This window comes from Solanum pennellii, chromosome 1 (genome assembly GCF_001406875.1).
Source record: "Solanum pennellii chromosome 1, SPENNV200".
NCBI lineage: Eukaryota > Viridiplantae > Streptophyta > Magnoliopsida > Solanales > Solanaceae > Solanum > Solanum pennellii.
In genome coordinates, this window is record NC_028637.1 from 104,856,113 (window position 1) to 104,876,073 (window position 19,961).

The 19,961-nt window shown below is 27.5% G+C and overlaps 2 protein-coding genes and 1 long non-coding RNA gene across 4 annotated transcripts in view; 1 reads left to right on the forward strand and 2 right to left on the reverse strand.

Moving 5' to 3' along the window:
• Positions 1 to 1,016, reverse strand: part of LOC107028648 — a 2,598-nt gene extending 1,582 nt beyond the window's left edge. Inside the window, exons 1-2 of the long non-coding RNA XR_001457862.2 lie at positions 857 to 1,016; positions 559 to 652 (exon numbers count right to left, since the gene is read on the reverse strand). This is a non-coding gene — a long non-coding RNA (uncharacterized LOC107028648). The remainder of the gene's footprint in view (positions 1 to 558; positions 653 to 856) is intronic.
• A 6,642-nt stretch (positions 1,017 to 7,658) lies between these two features.
• LOC107008198 lies at positions 7,659 to 9,516 on the reverse strand. Its single transcript, XM_015207125.2, has one exon. It carries the CDS (start codon positions 9,340 to 9,342, stop codon positions 7,861 to 7,863), a length of 1,482 nt encoding a protein of 493 aa, XP_015062611.1. The 5' UTR covers positions 9,343 to 9,516; the 3' UTR covers positions 7,659 to 7,860.
• A 9,412-nt stretch (positions 9,517 to 18,928) lies between these two features.
• LOC107012974 (fatty acid amide hydrolase-like) overlaps positions 18,929 to 19,961 on the forward strand; it is an 8,638-nt gene continuing 7,605 nt past the window's right edge. Inside the window, exons 1-4 of one of the 2 annotated variants that reach the window (XR_003579558.1) lie at positions 18,929 to 19,117; positions 19,247 to 19,346; positions 19,440 to 19,549; positions 19,624 to 19,684. Coding sequence is in view for 1 of the 2 variants with exons in the window: in XM_015213713.2 (XP_015069199.1) it covers positions 19,268 to 19,346; positions 19,440 to 19,549; positions 19,624 to 19,684 (250 nt within the window). In the remaining variant the exon portion in view is untranslated. Of the gene's footprint in view, positions 19,118 to 19,223; positions 19,347 to 19,439; positions 19,550 to 19,623; positions 19,685 to 19,961 lie in introns of those variants that run through there. The other variant, XM_015213713.2, reaches the window with a different exon arrangement.

The window sequence follows — 19,961 nt, forward strand, 5'->3', positions numbered from 1 at the left end:
CCCCCCCCCCCCACACACACACAAAAAAAATTAATATTATTTTTAAAAAAATAATATCAACTTCAAAGTTTAATTTTTTCATCCCTACCTTCGAACCCCCAGCCCTACCACGCAAAAGTTTTGAATTTAGCTTTAAAAAAAATTCAACTTCAAAAATTATTTTCGACTCTAGTAAAAAATAAAAGATATTTTTCAAAAACATTTTTCATTCAAAAAATAAACAATAAAATATTTTTTCAGAAAATATTTCTACTCGCCAACCAAACATAAGAAAAGAAGTCAAATATCCACTTGTTTTCTAGAAAAACATTTTCCTTCATACCAAACACACCCTAAATATTTTAAATTATCAATTATTGTGAGTTATATATTTTTATTTTTTTTACATAATTTTTAAATATATAAAATTATTTTTAAAAATTTCATACCAAAATTATGATCAAACTTAAATTGTTTGACTATCAAAATTTAAACTGTGATACATAAATTGAGCCAGAAAGAGTTTAGCCAACAGTTATTACAGGTAATAATTATTTTTATGTAAATCAAATTGCTTACCATCCTTCAAGAAAACCTCTATTATTCTGAGGAGGAGGAGGAGCAGCATATGTTGGTGGTGCCATCACAGGAGGAGGAGGACCTTGATAATACCCTGTTTATAAATATTTCACAAACAAAATTAATCAAAGAAAATATTGATATGCTTAAAAAATTATTATTTTTTGAAAAAAATAAATAAATCTAGGCAAATTTTATTAATTTCTTAATATCAGAAAGATTGTTTCAGATAAACGAACCATAATCTAGCTAGCATACACAAAATAAATTTAAAAAATGAATCATGTGTTATTTTTACCTTGACCTTGAGAGGGATATGGGTAACCATATTTTGGTGGTTCATTCATCATGTTTTAAAAATTAGTAACTTAAGAGAGAAAATTAAAGAAGAGAAACTTGGTATAATGGTATATGAAAACTACACAACTTTGGAGTGGATTTATTCTTATGAATATATAAAAAATAAAAAAAAAGATAATGTCAAAAAAGCTTTTGATGAGAATATGATTCCTTTCATTTGTATTAATGTTTATTAGGTACTTACTACTTTAATTTGGATAGGAAAAGGAACCAACTAGAGAAAAAAGGAAGAGTCTAGAAGGAGGTAAAGAACAAATGCACCTGCTTCCTTATCTTTGTAACATTGTCAAAAATTGCAGCTCCCATATAAGAGTAATATTTTCTTTTGTTAAGTTTTGAATAATTTATGTATATATATTAAATATTTAAATATATAATTTAAATTAAAATTATTGAATTCTATTGAAATTATAATAATCTCGCACTCCCAAATACACAGAAAGAAAATAGCTTGATGTTTATTGTTGTTGCATCAATGTTCTGTGCTAGGGTTGTTGCAACTCTATCTATGCAAACCCTCACAATTGGGACATTTGTTCAACAGCTTAAAATCTAGAACTTATTTCAAATTTGGATTTTTGTCCCCTATTGCACACATTTAACATAAAATAACATAAAATAGAGGTGATCGGATAGAATATAGTGCAAACTTATTTTAATGAGAAAGGATGTGAGTTTTTTTTTTAATAGAGTAGAATGTTTAGTAGATAATGATGTGTTTGATTATTCAAAAGTTTAGATTTGTTGATATTTGTCGTAGTAATTAGTTGTATTTTAATAGTTTTTGTTTTTGATATTTATTATTTTAGATTGTTTAATGAGTTTCGATTATATTTTTATCTGCTGTTATTGTTTCTTTTTCTTTTTATATAGTTATTCTCTACATTGCATTTCTTATAAATTGTTATATTTTCTTCATTATATTTTTCTTCCTTTGGATTTGTTGCACTTAAATAGACAAGTATTTTGAAAACAGTTTTTTACCTTTATAAAGTAATTGTACCATCTGTATCTACTCTATTTATCTAGATCTCACTTGTGAAATTTCACTAAATATATTGTTGTTATACTTAAAATGTATTTGAGTATATAAATCTATAGCAAATTCCTATAATTAAGTATGTATTCTTATTTTATATTTTTGAATGGAATAAGAGTAAAGTGAGGATCACGAACGGTTAAAGTGAATTTGAAAATTGTAGTTAAATTACTTTCTTTGTTTATTTTTACTTGTTACATTTTAACGTAACATATCTATTAAAAATGAATATTGGTGTAGGTATTTTCCAAACTATTCCCGTTAAATAATGTTTAGTATTAAGTCTTAAAAAATAATTTGAAAAAGACTATTTAATTCTGAGTTAAATATGAAAAAATATTACTATTATCTTTTCTTAATATATCAAAAGTTATACGTAAAAATAAAAATTTATTTTTTTAAAAGATGACAATAAAAAATAACAAATAATGTATTTGATTTGGTATAAATGAGTATCAAATAATGAATGCGTATCTTTTTTCCTAGTTAGGCTTTGTCCTCTAAGCTATCAGACTTTTGCCACAATTTTTGGTCAACAGCAAATTTATTGCAAATAAAATTTTATTTATGCTTGGATGGTCCAAAATTAAAATCTAATTTTCACTTTTGAAAATACATTTATTTTTTAAGATCGAGACAGCAAAAGTTGTGGATATTAATTGGATGCAATCATGAATGTGAATGTAGCACTTTCAAAGAAATCAAAACATTTATGACTGAATTAAATTATAAATGATGTTAATTTTATGTACAACTATTAAAATAATATACATATCTGTGATAACTCATAATAATAGAAAATGAATAAATCACATGAATAATATTAGAGAAATTTTTTTTTGCCAGAATTTGATCAAAATAGTAAAATAACATATTTTACTCTATGTTATTTTACTTTTTAAAATATTTTTATTTTTTTGATTTTATTATCTTTTAATTAATAAACGGAAAGAATATCAATTTATTTTAAAATAAAAATGATATCATAGATTTTTTAAATTTCTGGCCATTTAGCAACCCAATAATATATTATATTTTTAATTAGAGAATGCAAAGTGGTTTCGTTGGTTATGGTATTAAAGTATTGCATATTTAGATTTATTTCTAACCATTTAAAATAGATTTTGGATCAATTTTGAAATAAAAATCTGTTGATAAAATTTGTACACGATATAACACCATCCATTAAGATTTTATGGTCAAAAACTTAAATAGTGGAACACGAATTCAGCCTATTTATGTAAATGGATCACCTCATTCCCGTACTGATGGGGGCCCAAATGAACCTGTCTAGAGAATAAGGGTGGACATAAATATAGAAAAATAATGCGATTCTTAGGTTTATTGTTTCAATATTAGTGTTTTTTTTTCCTTCAAAAATTTGATTCTCGAATGAGGGTCTTGAAACTTCAATGCACCAAGTATTTTATATTTTGATTTTGTCCTCATTTAATTTTTCATTCACACCCAAACAATCGAATAGAAATAGAAGAATTATATTAATTTGGTTCAATATTCAGCGAACACTTTTTTGAAACGAAAATCAAATAACCGAACCGAAGGACCCTTCGCCCTCATCGAAATTTGACTTTTGCAGAAAAAGGAATAAAATTTCGATTCGAAAATTAGTATGGGCCTGAAGCATCTTCACTTTTAAGGTAAGCCCAATAGTACAAAACCCCGCAAGAACAAATTCCTTTCACACATCATCAAAAACTTGTTTTCACGTTTTTTTTTCTATAAAAGTTCTCTTTTACTTTTCCATAATTTTATCGAAAAAATGAAATTTTTTAGTCACCCATAAATTAAATAGAAGAAAATAATTTTTATATATAAAAATAAAAACATCTTATAAAAAATTCGTAAAGCTAAGACACATAAATTGTAAGTGAACTACAAATCTATTTTTTTTAATTTTATCACTAACAAGCAACACAACTACAAAAAAAACTTTAACAAAAGTAGGTTTAAGTTTTACTTGAAATTTAGCATCACGTTTTCAACCTTGTAAGTCTAGTGTTCTCACTTGACCCAAAAGAGTAACTTTTGTTTTTTTTTCCTCTCTATTTCCAATTATTAACATTTATCACTTATCAACAACCTTAACCCCTTTAACTAGAATATGTAGAAATACTCATCTTTTAGGCTTATGCAATATCAAATTTTACAGGTGAAACTCTATGTCAGTAATTATTTTTCATTATAGCGGTTAAAAAGTGGTTGTTTTTGATGAATATTACCTCTAAAAACAAGAATTTCGTCCTACTATACAACAACATTAATTTTGCAAAAACTATTTTTTGAGTGTTGTCAATATTTTTTGAAAGATCAACCTCAACATTAATTTTGCCAAAATATTTTTTTAAATAGTCATCGTGCTCAGATCAACCTCTAACATTAATTTTGTTCTTCATATAAAATTCTGACTTAATCGCATAAACTTTCGTCGATACTCTAAGTTTTGGTAAACTTTACTTCAATTAAAATTTGCTTTTTTTCTTGGAGGATATATTTTTTAATTAGGGGAGCATGACATAAAAGATGTTGACCTTTTATCATTTCAATAATTTGTGGAAACAGTTTTGACTAGAAAATTATTAAATCCCTATTATGTATCAACTCATTTACGCAACTTCAAAAGCATCATATCACGTTACATAGTTGCAAACAATTTTGATAATGACCCCACAACCATCTTAAGTTAAAAAATAAATATTGAACTATTAAGAAAAAATTGAACTTACTAAATTATACTAAGATTATGTCACTAATATTCAAATATGCATGTCTATGGAATTTTTTTAAAAACTGTCTAAATCGTAATAAGTAAGTTCTATACGACAAATTCAACCCAAAAGATATTAAGGGGATTTGAGTTCGGGTCATACGTATGAATGAGTCCACAGTCGAAGTTAGAATTAAGCGTATGTGGGTTTTAAATTCTACTATTCTAGGATAGAAGAAAAGATTATTTTCGAACCCAGAACACTAGTGTACTGGAAAGCATTTTCATGGCTCCTTTTTTATCATTAAGTAGTCAATTAATTTTGTCAAAGGAATCACAAGTTAATATATATTTATTAATTAGCTAATATAAATATAAGATCTACGAAAAAATTAATAAATTCGTCTGAACCCACGAATCCTAACTTAGCTCTGCCAGTAAATGATCACCTTTCAAATTTTAACTGAATAATCTTTTAACTTAAGAAAAGTACCGAATCGGCTTTGAAAATTGAATTAGTCAGTTGGTTTTGTGGTTTAGTTCATTACAATATTATTTCTCAGTTTTATATCAAATATCTCAAAAGAATTATATTTTAAATTATACGTATGAGATTTAGCACTGAAAGATAAGATATTTTTGCAGGATTAGTTTTTATTTAAATTATAACATGAACGGATCGAGTTTTAGTCTTTTGGAACAAAATATTTATCCTAAGATCTGATTATGTGAGATTTGAAACCAAAATACCGAATACGGTCAGATAAATTTTATTTTATTTCTTAAATGTATGTATATTATACTTCAAAAAATCAACAGGATCTTTGCTTACCAATCACATGACGTGGTGTTTGTTTTCAGATAACGTTGAAAAATATAATTTAAAAAAAATCATCTTTACAAATAAATAGTCTAAATGAATTGAAACGCTCATCTCTAATTGTGTTTGGATTTCACAATAAACTTTCAAAAATAATTCATGAGAATATATATTTCAAACTTTTTTCTAATAAAATTAGTGGAGAACGAATGCACCTAGCAATCAAGGTTGTTACATAATCGTCAATGAATTAATAGGGTCAAAAAATTTAAATTAAAGACTTCAAATTTCGGCAGACACAAAAAAAGAAAAAAAAAGTACTAGGTCAAACTTTATAAATGATCAAAATGTGAAATTAATGGGAAAGGAATGATGAAAAAAAATGCAATTTTAAGTTTGAATTGTGAAATAAGTAGAGTCGTAAATTAGGTGTACGATAGGTGGCTAGAGTTATCAATTTATAATAGTAATGTATATATATATTATTTATGAGAAAACATATATTTTAGGCAGATATTAGTTATTTCAACTTATGAATTCTCTCATAATTTATATATTTATTAGTTACATGAGTTTTTAAATATTATATTAGATATTATATTATTTCGTTCGTCTCATTTTATGTGGTATTTTTTATTTTTTGAGAGTCAAACAGGTTAATTTTGACCGGACATTTGCGTATGATTTTTCAATTTTTTAGAAATGAAACTTATATATTTGTAAACTACGTAAAGAGTACTATAAGTCATAATAATTGATAATTCAAAATGTTAAAAGGATCCATGAAAAACATACGATCAAAGATAGACTTGTTTGAATCTCAAAATGCAAAAAGTGTCAATAAAATGAAACGTTATATTACTTGTATTAAATTTGATACATGTACAACGAACAAGCTATCAGACAGCTCTATGAGGGTGGGAATGAAGGAATTTCCTTCCAAGTGTGGGGCATAAATGTTGAAGAAATTTCAAGGCTTCAACCAAAAGAGGTTAAAGGAGTTTCATAAATATAGCAAATGGCATTTCCAAAGAGATGGATGGACCCAATGATGAGAAAAATATTTTCTAAAATGGTGATGTAATGTTAATCCTTGTTTGGTTTTATGTAATTTCATCTTCATATCATTTCCAATGACAATAACATTTTACCAAACATATCCACGCTTGTCAACAGCACACTCTCTTTCTATTCCAATATATTTTGTTATTATATTATTATTTTTTGAGCCCCTCACCAAAAAAATTAACATCATTTCTTGAATCTAATTTCATAAACTTTCGAAAATTTAACAACTACGTACTTCAATGTTTCACTTTTTCCTACTCAAAGCATATGGAAGGAAATTCCTATGATAACCTATCTGATATAATTCTACGTATGGAGTCTGAAAAAAATAAAATGTATATAAATATTATGACTATCTTGTGAGAACAGAGACTGTTTTTAATGAATTTTCTGAACGAAAATAACTCTCAAAACAATTATGCTATAATATTTGGTAAATTTTGAATTCTAACTATGGATAATATACAAACGAGTAGACATATTTTAATGGGAAATTAAAGATATTGGGGAACCAAATATCTTTAACTTCGCTAGATATTTGTCTTCTCTTTCACTTTACTAGTTCTCATTAACCTAAAGATGTTTTGCTTTTTGGCATTTTGTAAAATGGAAGTGGCAAGTTTCTCACCATTTATGATTAAAAAAAAATAAAGATATGTGTATGATTTAAATATTGAATTGAGATGTTTGCCTTGTAAGGGCAATGAAAGTTTTATTTTAAAGTATACTTCCGGACTATATAATTACCATTTTGTCATTGTTTGGCAAGTAAAGGATAGGGTAATAAAGAAGAAATTGGAGTTTATATATTACTTTTACTGAAATTAAATTAAGCTAATAGTGTCACACATGCCATGCCATTCTTGGGACATGACAAATCATTGTTTTGGCTTCAGTTGATGGGTGAAAATTTAGGTGCCCATTCAGACGACAACATTTAATCATCAACCACAAAACCCAAAACCTTTCTACTCAATATCAGATCGAGTTCAAAATTAATTTAGTACGTCCTATTTTCTTTATAATTTATATCAAATCAATAAACGCGAAGTAAAAAAGGATACCTTCTCTTGCTCTTTTTCTTCAAGTTAAAACATGGAAAATCACAAAATGCATTGCATGATATAAAGGAACATATAATCTTGAAGAAGCATAGAAATCAATCTCCACTCAAAATGTACACGATATGGCACATAATCTTCTCAAGATAAACAGGATTATACTATAAACTCATGCCCTCCCTACTACTTTTATTTTATTATTTTGATCATTTTTATAGGAAAGCACAGATCACACTGATGTTTGTGTAGGTTTCACAGGTACGACTTTAGCAGCTTCTTGAGGTCTCATATCGGAGCCAACAACAGCTTGCGGCGGCATTGCGTGGTACTGCGGTTGTTGTTGTGGTGGCGCTATGACACCACCTTGGGGAGGATAGTACATCTGCCTTCCTACTCCACCATCGTACGCCATCTGTGTGTATCCACCTGCATCTGCTACACCAACTCCCATGGTAGTTGCGGGTCTTACCATGCCATATCCTTCCGAATAACCAGCCATCTTTGGAGGTCCCTGAGATTGTAAAGTTGGTGGTGCCGCTGCAACTGTCGGTACTGCTTGTGGTAAACTAGGCATGACATTGTAAACTGGTTGATCCCTGTAAGGCTCCTGTGGCATCCTCTGTACGGCGTAGTACCCTTGACCCGGTGGTCCGGCCATTGGCCTGACAAATTGTGGGTGTTGGTGTTGGTGCTGGTGTGGTTGATATGCTCCGGCCGGTGCTTGATGAATCATGTAAACTGGTTGTTCCATACCGAGACTGCTCGCCGGCAGTACTCCTCCAGGGACTTGTTTTTCCTGCCAATAGCCTACCGGTGCAGGTACTGTACCCGGCACGGTTGGAGAAGCTATTTTCTCTGGTCCCCGCTGAACATAATAGTCACCTCCGGGGAAAGCCGCTGCCAGATTATCGTCGCTTTTCCGACGATACAAATTTTGTTGCTCTTCTAGATGCAATCTCTGCAGATCCTGAATGTGCTTCTGGATCGGATCAGTCCCCATCATCCTATCATCCACTCCATGAACCGGCATCTCTGGTTCCTTAACAACTTGCTCAGAGTTCGGATCTCTCAATTTCCCATGTGGCGGTACCATCCCTTTCTCTGAACCAAACAGAAAATCCGCGTTTCCAACCTGCTGTGCAACAGCCCCCGCAGCCGGAGACGCCTGAATCGGACCAGAATTCAACGCATCGACAAACCTATCCTTCTCCGATTTGGAATCCTCCGAACCAAAACTCCGGCTCTGCGACACCCCACTCCCAACAGTCGCCGGCGTATTGGCCGGAAACAAAAACAACCTAAGCCTAGCTGGTTTAGGTGAAGCTCTATAAAGACGATCATACTCATGCATCATATGTTCTAAATCATCATCATTAGTAACAGAAATTAAAGCATCAAGGTCCTCACCTGGCAGCTGATACTTAAAGGAAACAGTATCCGTATCACAAATAGCAGCAAGCTTAGAAATGAGAAGAGGAAACTTAGTATTCCGCTCAACAGATAGTATTTTAGTTTCACCGCCGATGTAAGCAAGCTGGTTATCATGAGGTCTAGGGTGAATCTTACCACCATAACTACACATGAATTTGACCTTATAGTTAGGGATTTGATTCGGATCTTCCCATGCGGCAGTGTTTTCAAAATCAATTTCACGGGAACGGGGAGATGAATCGCCGGATTCCGGGTAAGAGGTGTAAGAGTAGTTCTCCATTTTTGGGGGGGGAAGGTTTAGGAGGAATTTCTACTGTATTTTTGATAAGTAGAGTTTAGGCCATTAGAGAAGACTGAAAAAAATGGAGAAGATGGGGGGATTTTAAGCGGCTGTTTGAGAGAGTGGAATTACTATTCTCACCCGTGACTTTACGGAAAGCGTGTGCAACTTGTTCCGATTGATTCAGTAGAAAATTACGCCAAATTATAATCATGCTATGACTCCATTTATGAAAATTATAATCGTTAAACACGCATTATGTAATTATTATTTTTAGTAAAAATTACCTGTGAATTTATAAACTTAAACTTAAAATTTATCGTTCATTAAAATTAAAAGCACTATATTATATTACATACAAAATTACATAGTAATAATAACATAAGCAATGATGTCAGTAAGTCAGCAAACTACACATATATTTAGTTGTGAAGAAAAAGATGATGGAAGAGGAGGTTTAGAATTTTTGTTGTTTTAAATGAGAAGAAATCTATCTATTTATATACAACAAACGATAGTGTGAACAAATGTTTATTGTGCCTTATCGAAAAAGTTACAACTATATGAAAAAGTTGCAATCCTTTAAAATCACAACCAGTGGCGGAACCACCATAGCTTTATGGGTTTTCGTTCAATGGAAAATTATATTATTTTTATATGATTAAAATGATTTTTTAGGTATATATAGTAAAAAAATATATGATAATATTTGAATATAATAAATCACTAAACTATCGAATTTAGTAATTAATTACTATTTTCATCTCTATTTTTTTTACGTGTGTATATTTTTTTTTGTTTCTATTAAACATTTTTAAATTTAATTATTATATTAAAAAATTATATTTTCATTTGAGCTAAAAACTTTAGTTCAAATTCTTAAAATTTTAAAATATTTATACATTTAATATGGGATACACAAGTATTTGATAACTAGTCTTATAGTAAACTCTGAGTGAAATCAAATACCCATAATGTCAAGTAGCACGAAATGAGTTAATTAGCTAATTTATTTTATTGGCTAGTCTGACATGGTGGTCAATAATAAAATTTTGACATTATTCGTTACATAGTATACCATCTCTACAACAAATCGTGTAACACACTCAAGTAACTTTACTGCCTTCAAAGGCTAGAATTTACAACCATTTTTCATTATAATCATAAATTAAGATTTTAATCATTATGTATAACATATTTTTTTAACGAATAGAATTTAAATGAACATCATTCAACCACTTTAACACCGTTCTTATCATAAAAACTTGATGAATTACATACGTACATTAGCGGAATAATTGAAATGATCGATAGTGTATATAATTTACCTTGTAATTAAGCATACAAATCAATCTCGAAATAGGCACGTTACAATTTTGATTTGGATGTATTTTGGACCACAGTTTTATCATTGTGATTTGATACGATCAATGTGATGCCTTCAATTCAAATTTTATAAGTCAATTGCTTCAGTACAAACTTTTGGGATTACTATATAGTGATTGGCATTTGGCCCTATACAATAACCTTTTGGTCCTAACTCAATAAATGTAATCCTAATTAATTAGTTATGTAATGTACATAAAGTATTCCTTCTAGATATGTATAGATCTTACCTATTTTCAGTTTCTTCCGTCTTACATTAATTATATTTTCTTTTACATGTTTCTTAAAAATACATAAATAAAAAGCGTAACTGAATAAATACTCCCCAAATTAAAAAAAAATAGTTGGGGTGCCCAAACATTAGAAAATGACCAAAGAAGATAATAAAAAGTCAATTGTGCCCTACCAACAAAGTTGAAAAATTGTGTGAATTAGGATGGTTTTTGTCCGTGTAAGCAAACTAAGCAGCCAATTAGCAAATTAATACACAAAATTAATACAGCACCTGGCATGCACATGGTAGGTAGTTCATTATCTTCTTCTACATGAAAATGACTTTTTATTTTTTTAAAATGTGGATGTGAATTGACATGCCCTAATCATATAGAATTAAATTATATAATAGAGTATGATAAGTAATTATCTACTTTTACAAGTTTTCCACACGCTTTGCTCAATGATGAAGTCTCTTCATTAATTAGCGGCGGAGTCAGAATTTTCAATAAAGAAATTTAAAATTTATTAGAAAGGGGGTTGAAATCTACTAAATATAATTAAAAAATTATTTTGACTATATATAAATAATATAATTTTTTATCAAAGGGATTCAGATGAACTCTAACAGGTGAATGCGTCGCCATTCTCAATATTTATATTATCATCATGTGATAAGACGTAACTTGAATCCTATCATGCCATATGCCATGACATGATTATTTTTTATCTGTATATAAGTTTTATATAATGGTTATTTAAAATTACAGCACAATAATTATTAATTAAGAAGACATAAGTAATTTATAATGTTATCCTTGCAATATCAAATCTCAATGTTCTTACATCTTAACATGCATTGCAGTTAGATTCTCTTGTTCGTTTGTTAAAAGATAAATATTAACATATGTTATAATTTAGTTTGCTTCTACAATGTCTGATTCTTTCTTTTCTCACTCAAGTTCTTTTTTTTTTAATTGAGTGGGGATTAAGAGTGAATTCGATATGAAATATCATAGAAAAATGATTTAATATATCGCTTAATAAATTTTGTAAAAATGAAAAATATATAAATCACTTTTTATAATCAAAAATATATTTGATCTAAATAATAAAGTCAAAGAATATATCAGACCATTTCCCTATATTCGACATTGCAATTTTTACTCATTTGCTTTGCTACATTCTAAAAAAACTTAGGTCAACGCATAAACTATTTGGAGGTCTTTTTTGGTCATTGAGATTGGTTTTGACAAATTTGGCCTCGTGAGCTAAACACTTCAATTCCTCTAATTTTGATTTATTTTGTCGGCAAATTTTATGTTATTGCAATTAAATTGATAAATTCAAATAACATGTCGTTCTCTTGATCAAAAATCTTTTTTTCTAAGTAATTAACATTTTGCATAAATATAACCACTTTTTGCACACCCTAAAATTAATTGAATATAATTAGCCATCTTTTTTGTAGAGTTGTAGGATTAATTAATCAAGTGTTATAATTTGTGGTCCCTTTCATTATCTCTCACACCATGATTAACATAAATCTCAGTTGGTTGTTTAATAAATAACAATGTATTACCTTGACTTTGTATTCCTAAATACGTTCCTTATCCAAAACTATTGGTAGTTGGATTCAATTCAGAAGGAACTAGAAAAACGATATCTCATTTAGAAAAAAAAGAACAAAATAAAATAAATTTAAGTTAATTATACGGTAGAATATCGATCGATTATTTTAAATATATATATATATATTGTTGAGAAATTTAAAAATGCTAGCATCATTGGCATGTGCAAAACCGAGGAGAAGTGTTTAAAAATTGTTACGATCTATTATGGACTTATGGTAAAAGAATAGTATATACTTATAAGATAATATAGCATTAATCAATTATATAATTAAATGGACAGCTTTAAGACAGCAATATTCGACGTAAGATATGATATAGTACTAGTTATTAAAAAAAAAAAAAGATGCATCAAGCACAAGAACCAGCGTGAATATAATAATATCTATACATCATGATACAAAACAGCATCATTTGGTTCCACTTTATTTTTCTTCAAGTTAGAGAGAATCCGTTAGCTATTGTTGCTTATTATTCCGTTTTAATTTATATGTCATAGTTTAAATTTTAAAAATTAAAAATTTAATTTTGATATTATATGCTATTTGAGATAATTTATATTTGATAACTATGTAAATGTACTAAAAATGATTATAATTGATATTAAAAATATTTATAAAATAAATAAAAAACTTACTATAAACAAAAACTCATTTGAATTTTAAAAATTGAAAAATATTACTCCATCCATTTAAAAAAAGATTGATCTAGTTTGACTTGGAATGAAGTTTAAAAAAGAAAAAAAAATTTAATCTTGTAGTTCTAAATCAAAGTTAAGTCAAATATACTAAAATGTTCTTTAATCTGGTGGTCTTAAACATGTTATGCAGAAAGTTAAAATTAAAGTGTTGTTATTCCTTTTGAAATAAACTAAAAAAGAAATGGAGACATTTATTTTAAACGGTAAGAGTATATAAATTGAATCGACTTTTAAATATTTTTTATTTAGTATGACAGCCATAAAGCTCATACTCCCTATGTCCCGTATTATTTGTCATGATTTCTATTTTTAGAGTCAAACTATAAAAACTTTGATTAACATTTTAAGATGCATTTTTTCATCATATTAATATGCAAAAAGTTGTAGTTTATAGTATTTTTTCATATAGTTTTAGAATATCTAATTTTTTTTGTTTAAAATATTAAATTAATGTAATCTAATTTACCTTTAAAAATTAATCAAATTAACTTTCGATAAATTTTAACGATAATTACCATATAATTTCCTTCCGACATTTGCAACTTTATTACTATCCTTCAGAGTCAAATAACACATTTGACCACCCAATTACCAAAAACAAATTAATTGACCACCCAATTACCAAAAACAAATTAATTTTAAAAATAATTGTAATTCTAAATTTGATTATTACTATTTTATTTTATTGATATTAAGAATAAAAAGATAAAAGTATAATAAAATTCTCTTCATTTTATAATATTAATTTGAATAAGTAAATAAATTAAAATAACTATTCAATAGATCGGTGGACTAAATGATCAATTTTACTGTTCTTAAATAACCCATTTTATTTACATTTTTTTGAACAAACAATGTAAAAAAATTTATTTAAATTTTATTTGGAGGTATTTTGAGTTGACTAGAATAATACAGTAGCTAGTAGTTCTAATAATACAAATACGTACACATGGGTTTTCTTGCTGGCAAATCGTATTGGAAAAACAAATAAGAAATGCAAACAAAGGAAAAAAGATATTATATGCATTTTTTTTCATATAATATGATAAAAAAAATACGTCTTAAAATGTTAGTCAAAATTTTTATAATTTAACTCTAAAAATAAAACGAAGAGAGTAAAAACTAATTATATAGTAATGAATGTACAACATTTATAATTCCCCTCATTAACGCATCTGATCGATCCCCTCTCTCATTATTATCAGCCTTCATGTTCTCCCATGCTTATTTATTAACCTTCTCTGTACATTATTCTTTGTCCGAATTTCAATTTTTAGATTTAAATTATAAAAATTTTGATTAATATTTTATGATGTATTTTTCATTAAAGAATTGTAATTTATAGTACTTTTCATATAATTTTTGTTTTAAATATCGAATTAATATAATCTAATCTAACTTTGAAAATTAGTCATATTGACTTTTAAAAAGCGCAACATGACACATAAAAATGGATCTAACTTTGAAAATTAACTAAATTAACTTTCGAAAAGCACAACATGACAAATAAAATGAACGGAGGAGGTAAAAGGCCAAATACATATACATTTCCCCTAACTTTTCCTCATTGTTCATTTTGACACTCCATAATATTATATTTATGATTATTTTTTATATATATGTTATTTAATTACAGTTTTTTATTTTTTAAGAACGACATTTATAAGTTAATTATAGTAAAAGTTAACGAATGAACATTATTTCTTTTTAAAAAGTACTCTATAATTTTTTAAAAAGAGTTTCTCTATATTTTTTGCGTGAAAAAGAATTTGACAAAATTCTGTTTGTTTTCTTTGTTAAAAATAATTGACATTTCGAAAAGTCAGTCGAGTTGTAACATTTTTTAATAGTGTTATTAGCAATAAACAATATTCTCCATTTTTTTACTTATATTGAAAATGCATTTCTAAAAAATTCGTATTGAGTCATATTAGAAATAAAACGTATATGCATTAAATTATGATTGCCTTAATGATAAGAAAAATAAATAAATATGTAATGTTATTTAATTTAATTTAATGTTTAAGAAAGAAAATTAAAGAACTTTCGTCTGTTTATTTTCATATAAAAATATAGAGAAAATCTCAAAAGATAATATTATTGTTTCAAGAAAAAAAGATCCTTCATTCGCTAGTTTTTTTAATGAAAATTAATAGCTACACTTCATTTTTTTAAAATAAGGAAATCATAAAAATTTATATTCATGTTTAAATGCTTCATAAAAGATGGAGTTTAAGAATTAAAATGGAACAAGCCTAAGTTAAAGTGTCAAAATAAATATAAAAATAAATTAAGGGGTTTGTGTATGTATTTAGCCTTATTAAAAAAAAAAACTAACGTTCTATTTTATTTATTATACTAGATATAAAGTTCCGTACAGACCCAATATATATTAATTTAGTTATTTTAACTCATGTGATGCAAATAAAATTAGAAAAGTTAGTTAAATATTTAAATAGTTATATTTTTTAAATATATTTATTATATTTTTAATGTAGATTTCAAATAATATTTTTGGCACATGCGATATTTCGAGAGTGAAATAATTTTTTATATACTTTTGAAAATATTTTAAGTTGTTAATTGTTGTGAATTATGACACATGTAAAATTTTGATAATTAACTAAATTTTCATTATATTTTTTAAAAAGTACTTCAAGTATGTAATTCTAAATACTAGTATATGTGATTTCTCCTGTCCGAATTAATATGATGCACATTAAATTTTGAAATTTAATCAAATTTTTAATATGCTTTTAAATATTTTTAAATTATAATTAATAATACTCTTAATGTATTCCTTTATGCCAATTTATGTGGCACGTGTGAAAATTTGAGGGTTAATCACATTTTAATATGATTTTCAAATATTTTAAGTTGTTAATTATTGTGATTTATAAAACTATCAATTTGGTTTTCAAATAATACATGGTACTCTCTTAGTTCTATTATGCAGTACATGTGAAATTTTGAGAGAGGTAATCAAATTTATAATATTTAAAGTTAATTTTTAATATATATATATATATATATATATATATATATAAATCAAAATAGATAAAATACGAAATATAAACAAAAAGAAATTGAAGAGAAGGACCGAAATATTAAAATAAAAATAAATTAAATAGATATAGTACGAAATATAAACAGAAGAAGAAGTTGAGGAAAAAGTCAAATCAGTCAATTGACCGGCTGACCCTAAGCTCCTCAACATTCACTTTTATAATATACTTTCTCTGTCCCTATTTAATTGTCCATTTTAGAAGTTGACATATATATTAAGATATTAATTATTATCATAGGTTAGTTATAATTTTATCGTTAATTTAAAAGATTATGCAACTCACCAAGCATAATAAATATATTTTCTAATTTCAAAAAGCATGCATTACAACTTAGTAGCACTAGAAATTTTCTAAATGAAATAAGGGCATATTAGAAAAAAAATTATTATCTTTTCTTGATTTGTTAAAATGGACAAGCAAATAGGAAAAAATATAAAAGAAAATATGGATAAATAAATGAGGCTCTTTAAGTCTCAATAACTTTTTTTTTTTTAAAAATACAAAAACTAAATACAATTTCACTTCAAAGTACAATTTTGTATTTCCCTATTACAACTAAAAATCATAAAAATGAAAATCCCACAAAGTTATTCAAATAAATCAAAAAATCAAACAAGGAGAAATACTCATATTAAAATATTGGATTCTTTTTGTATTGGATTGGGAGAGTTTAATAAGTATTGGAGTGTGTTTAATTAAAAAGGGACGGAGTTAAAAAATATATTAAATAATTAAATTGCAATTAATGGTTGAACGTCACGTAATTAAAATGATTATTTAATTATTTTAGATTGTGTTCCATTGAAGAAGTGGCTAAAATTTGACCCAAAGATGGATGAAGAGGATATTTGTGAGTCAATAGGTGGATGTGAAAGGTATTTTAGAGCCAGTAGATGGACGAATGAGAGGTAATTGAGTATCATTTTCAATACTTCGAAAGTATTTAGGTCCTTTCCAAAAAATAATATTGATAATAAAGTTGAAGTTATACAATACCTTATCGCATGCATAAGGAAACTTATCGCATTTAGTATTTTTCATTATTTTCTTATACAATTCGAAAATACAATATCAAAACTTTTGAATGCAATAAGAAAATTAGAGATGAGCTTCAACTATATTTAAATTTTAACAAAAAACAAAACACAATAGGATCACATTTCACTAAATTGTCTTAAATATATTTATACTTTTAAAAAATTATTAATTTATAATATTCATGTGACCATATATATATATATAGAGCTCTTCTGAAAATATATTATCTTAACCGACGAAAATATTATTTTAGAAATTATTAATTAATCGAATATTAATTTAATAAGATTTCACTGTACATGAATAAGTTGTCACAATTTGAATTATGGTGCGCTGAGTTCATAATAAGGCTTACTACTATAATGTTGGATTCACTATATTTTCAAGCTATAATTAATCTTCAAACTGATAATAAAATATTTTTAATAATCTTGTCGTGTATAATTAAAATGAGAATACATACGTTAGGTGGTTAATTTATTTATATAATTAATTTTTATGAACACAAGAATCTTTTTCTCTAAAATATAAATTGGAAATATCTAAACAAAGTATTTTATCATATATTCAAATACTTAACATAAAAAAATAAGCACAAATAATTAATTTGATACGAAATGACTATTACTACTTGAAGTTCAATAATATATTTAGTACAATTAAGAAACAAGGAAAATAAGAATATAAGACAATTTTTTTTATCTTTATAAAATAAAAAGAATTGTTTCTCAATAACCCTTCTGCTCAAAGCAAAAGTTATGCCAAGCAAAATCTACACTAAAATATGATAAATAAAATATAAAGCAAAAATAACTGTTGAAAATTAAGTAATTGAGGATCAGGAACGCTATTTTTAAAATTAATAATTAACGCACAAAAATTAATCGTTGGAAATTAAGTAACTGCAAATTAGTAAAACTACTTTTAACAGTAATAAGTAATGCATAAAAATTAACCATTGGAGAAAGTAACTGCTGAGTACTAACACTGCTTTTAACACTAATAATTAACGGACAATGATCAATTGATGGAAATTAAGTGATTGCAAATTACTGACGCTAATAATTCACGCGAAAAAATCAACCGTTGGAAATTAAGTAATTGCGGATTACTAATGCTACTTTTAAAACTAATAATTAATACATAAAAATCGACCGTTGGAAATTAAGTAATGTGGATTACTAATGCAATTTTTAACATTGATAATTAACGCGCAAAAATCAACCCTTGGAAATTAAGTAACTACGGATTACTAACACTGCTTTTAACACTAGTAATTAAAATGCATAAATCAACTGTTAGAAAAGGTAACTGCGGATTATTGATGCTACTTTTAACACTAATAATTAACGCGTTAAAATTAACTGTTGAAAATTAGGTGACTATGAATTATCATAACACTAATAACACTACCTCTAATTAACGCGCAAAAATGAACAATTGAAAATTAACTGCTGATTAGTAACGCGTGCGTATTTCTAAAAACTAAATAACTGCTTATTAGTAACGCTACTTGTAACACTATAATAAGGCGCGGTGAGTCATATTGCTGCGCAAACAGTTGTTTGTTATGTATTGCGATTTCTTGGGGCTTACGAATGAGTATTCGAAGCCCAAAATTACGCCCGAGGGTCAGCCCAACGCTCTTTGTGAGATTATTGTCGGTTGAGACCTTTTCAAGGTCCAGACAATGGCGAACTGAATTTCAACTCAATGTCCTTGTCACAATGGACATTAAAGTAATTGATGTTCACTACTCAATGCTTCTTCATTGCTATATGTCGACTTTCAAGACTCTGCGTAACATAATTTATCTATCTATCTTGTCAATTTTTTTCTTTGACGGTAGCTGCTGTGTTTTTGTACAGTTCAAAAATTGTGACTGAAAAATGGGGAAAAAACAAGTAATGTTGCCGGCGAATGAAGTAGACCTTACTGCAGTCGAATATGTGCCCGAAAAAATTGAAGGTTTTGTGTTTCAGCTTTTTCGCTATCATGGATTACATTGTCAGTATCGTGTTTTTCGCCCTGAGTTTTTTTTTTTTGGTGACTGATTTGCAGCTCCACATTTGACGGGGTTTTGGTTCAAGTTGTTTGTTAAAGTAATGGAGGCACCTGTAATTGGTTCTTTTATTGCTAGTCATCTGAAGGAGAAGAATGGGATTACTGAGGTTTGTTTACTTGCTATCTTGATGCATAAAAAGGAGATAAAGAAATTAAACAACGGTTGTGCTTTTATTGTCAGATTCTGAAGAATACTGTGATACCAGAGGTTCCCATGTTCATTCCCCAGTTCCCTCTTCAAGGTTCTATATTAAGCTCTTGCTGATTATCTTTCACTATTTTATGTGTTTAAATGATTCCAGTAAGTTGGGATTAAGTTTTAATCATGTTTGTACATTTGCTTTAGGTCTAGTGTTTTCTAGTGAAACTAGTTTTTGATATTAGATTGGGACGGGCTTAGATTAGAGTGACATGGACATGGAGGATTCGTATAACTGATTCCGACTTGCTTGGGATTGAGTCATGATTGTTATTGTTGTCGTCTATCTGTACATCTATTTTTCATCCCCCCCCCCCCCC

What these genes read in the sequence shown, in the direction of transcription:
- LOC107008198 (XM_015207125.2), bottom strand. Translation starts at nt 9,342, where the DNA reads ATGGAGAACTACTCTTACACCTCTTACCCGGAATCCGGCGATTCATCT.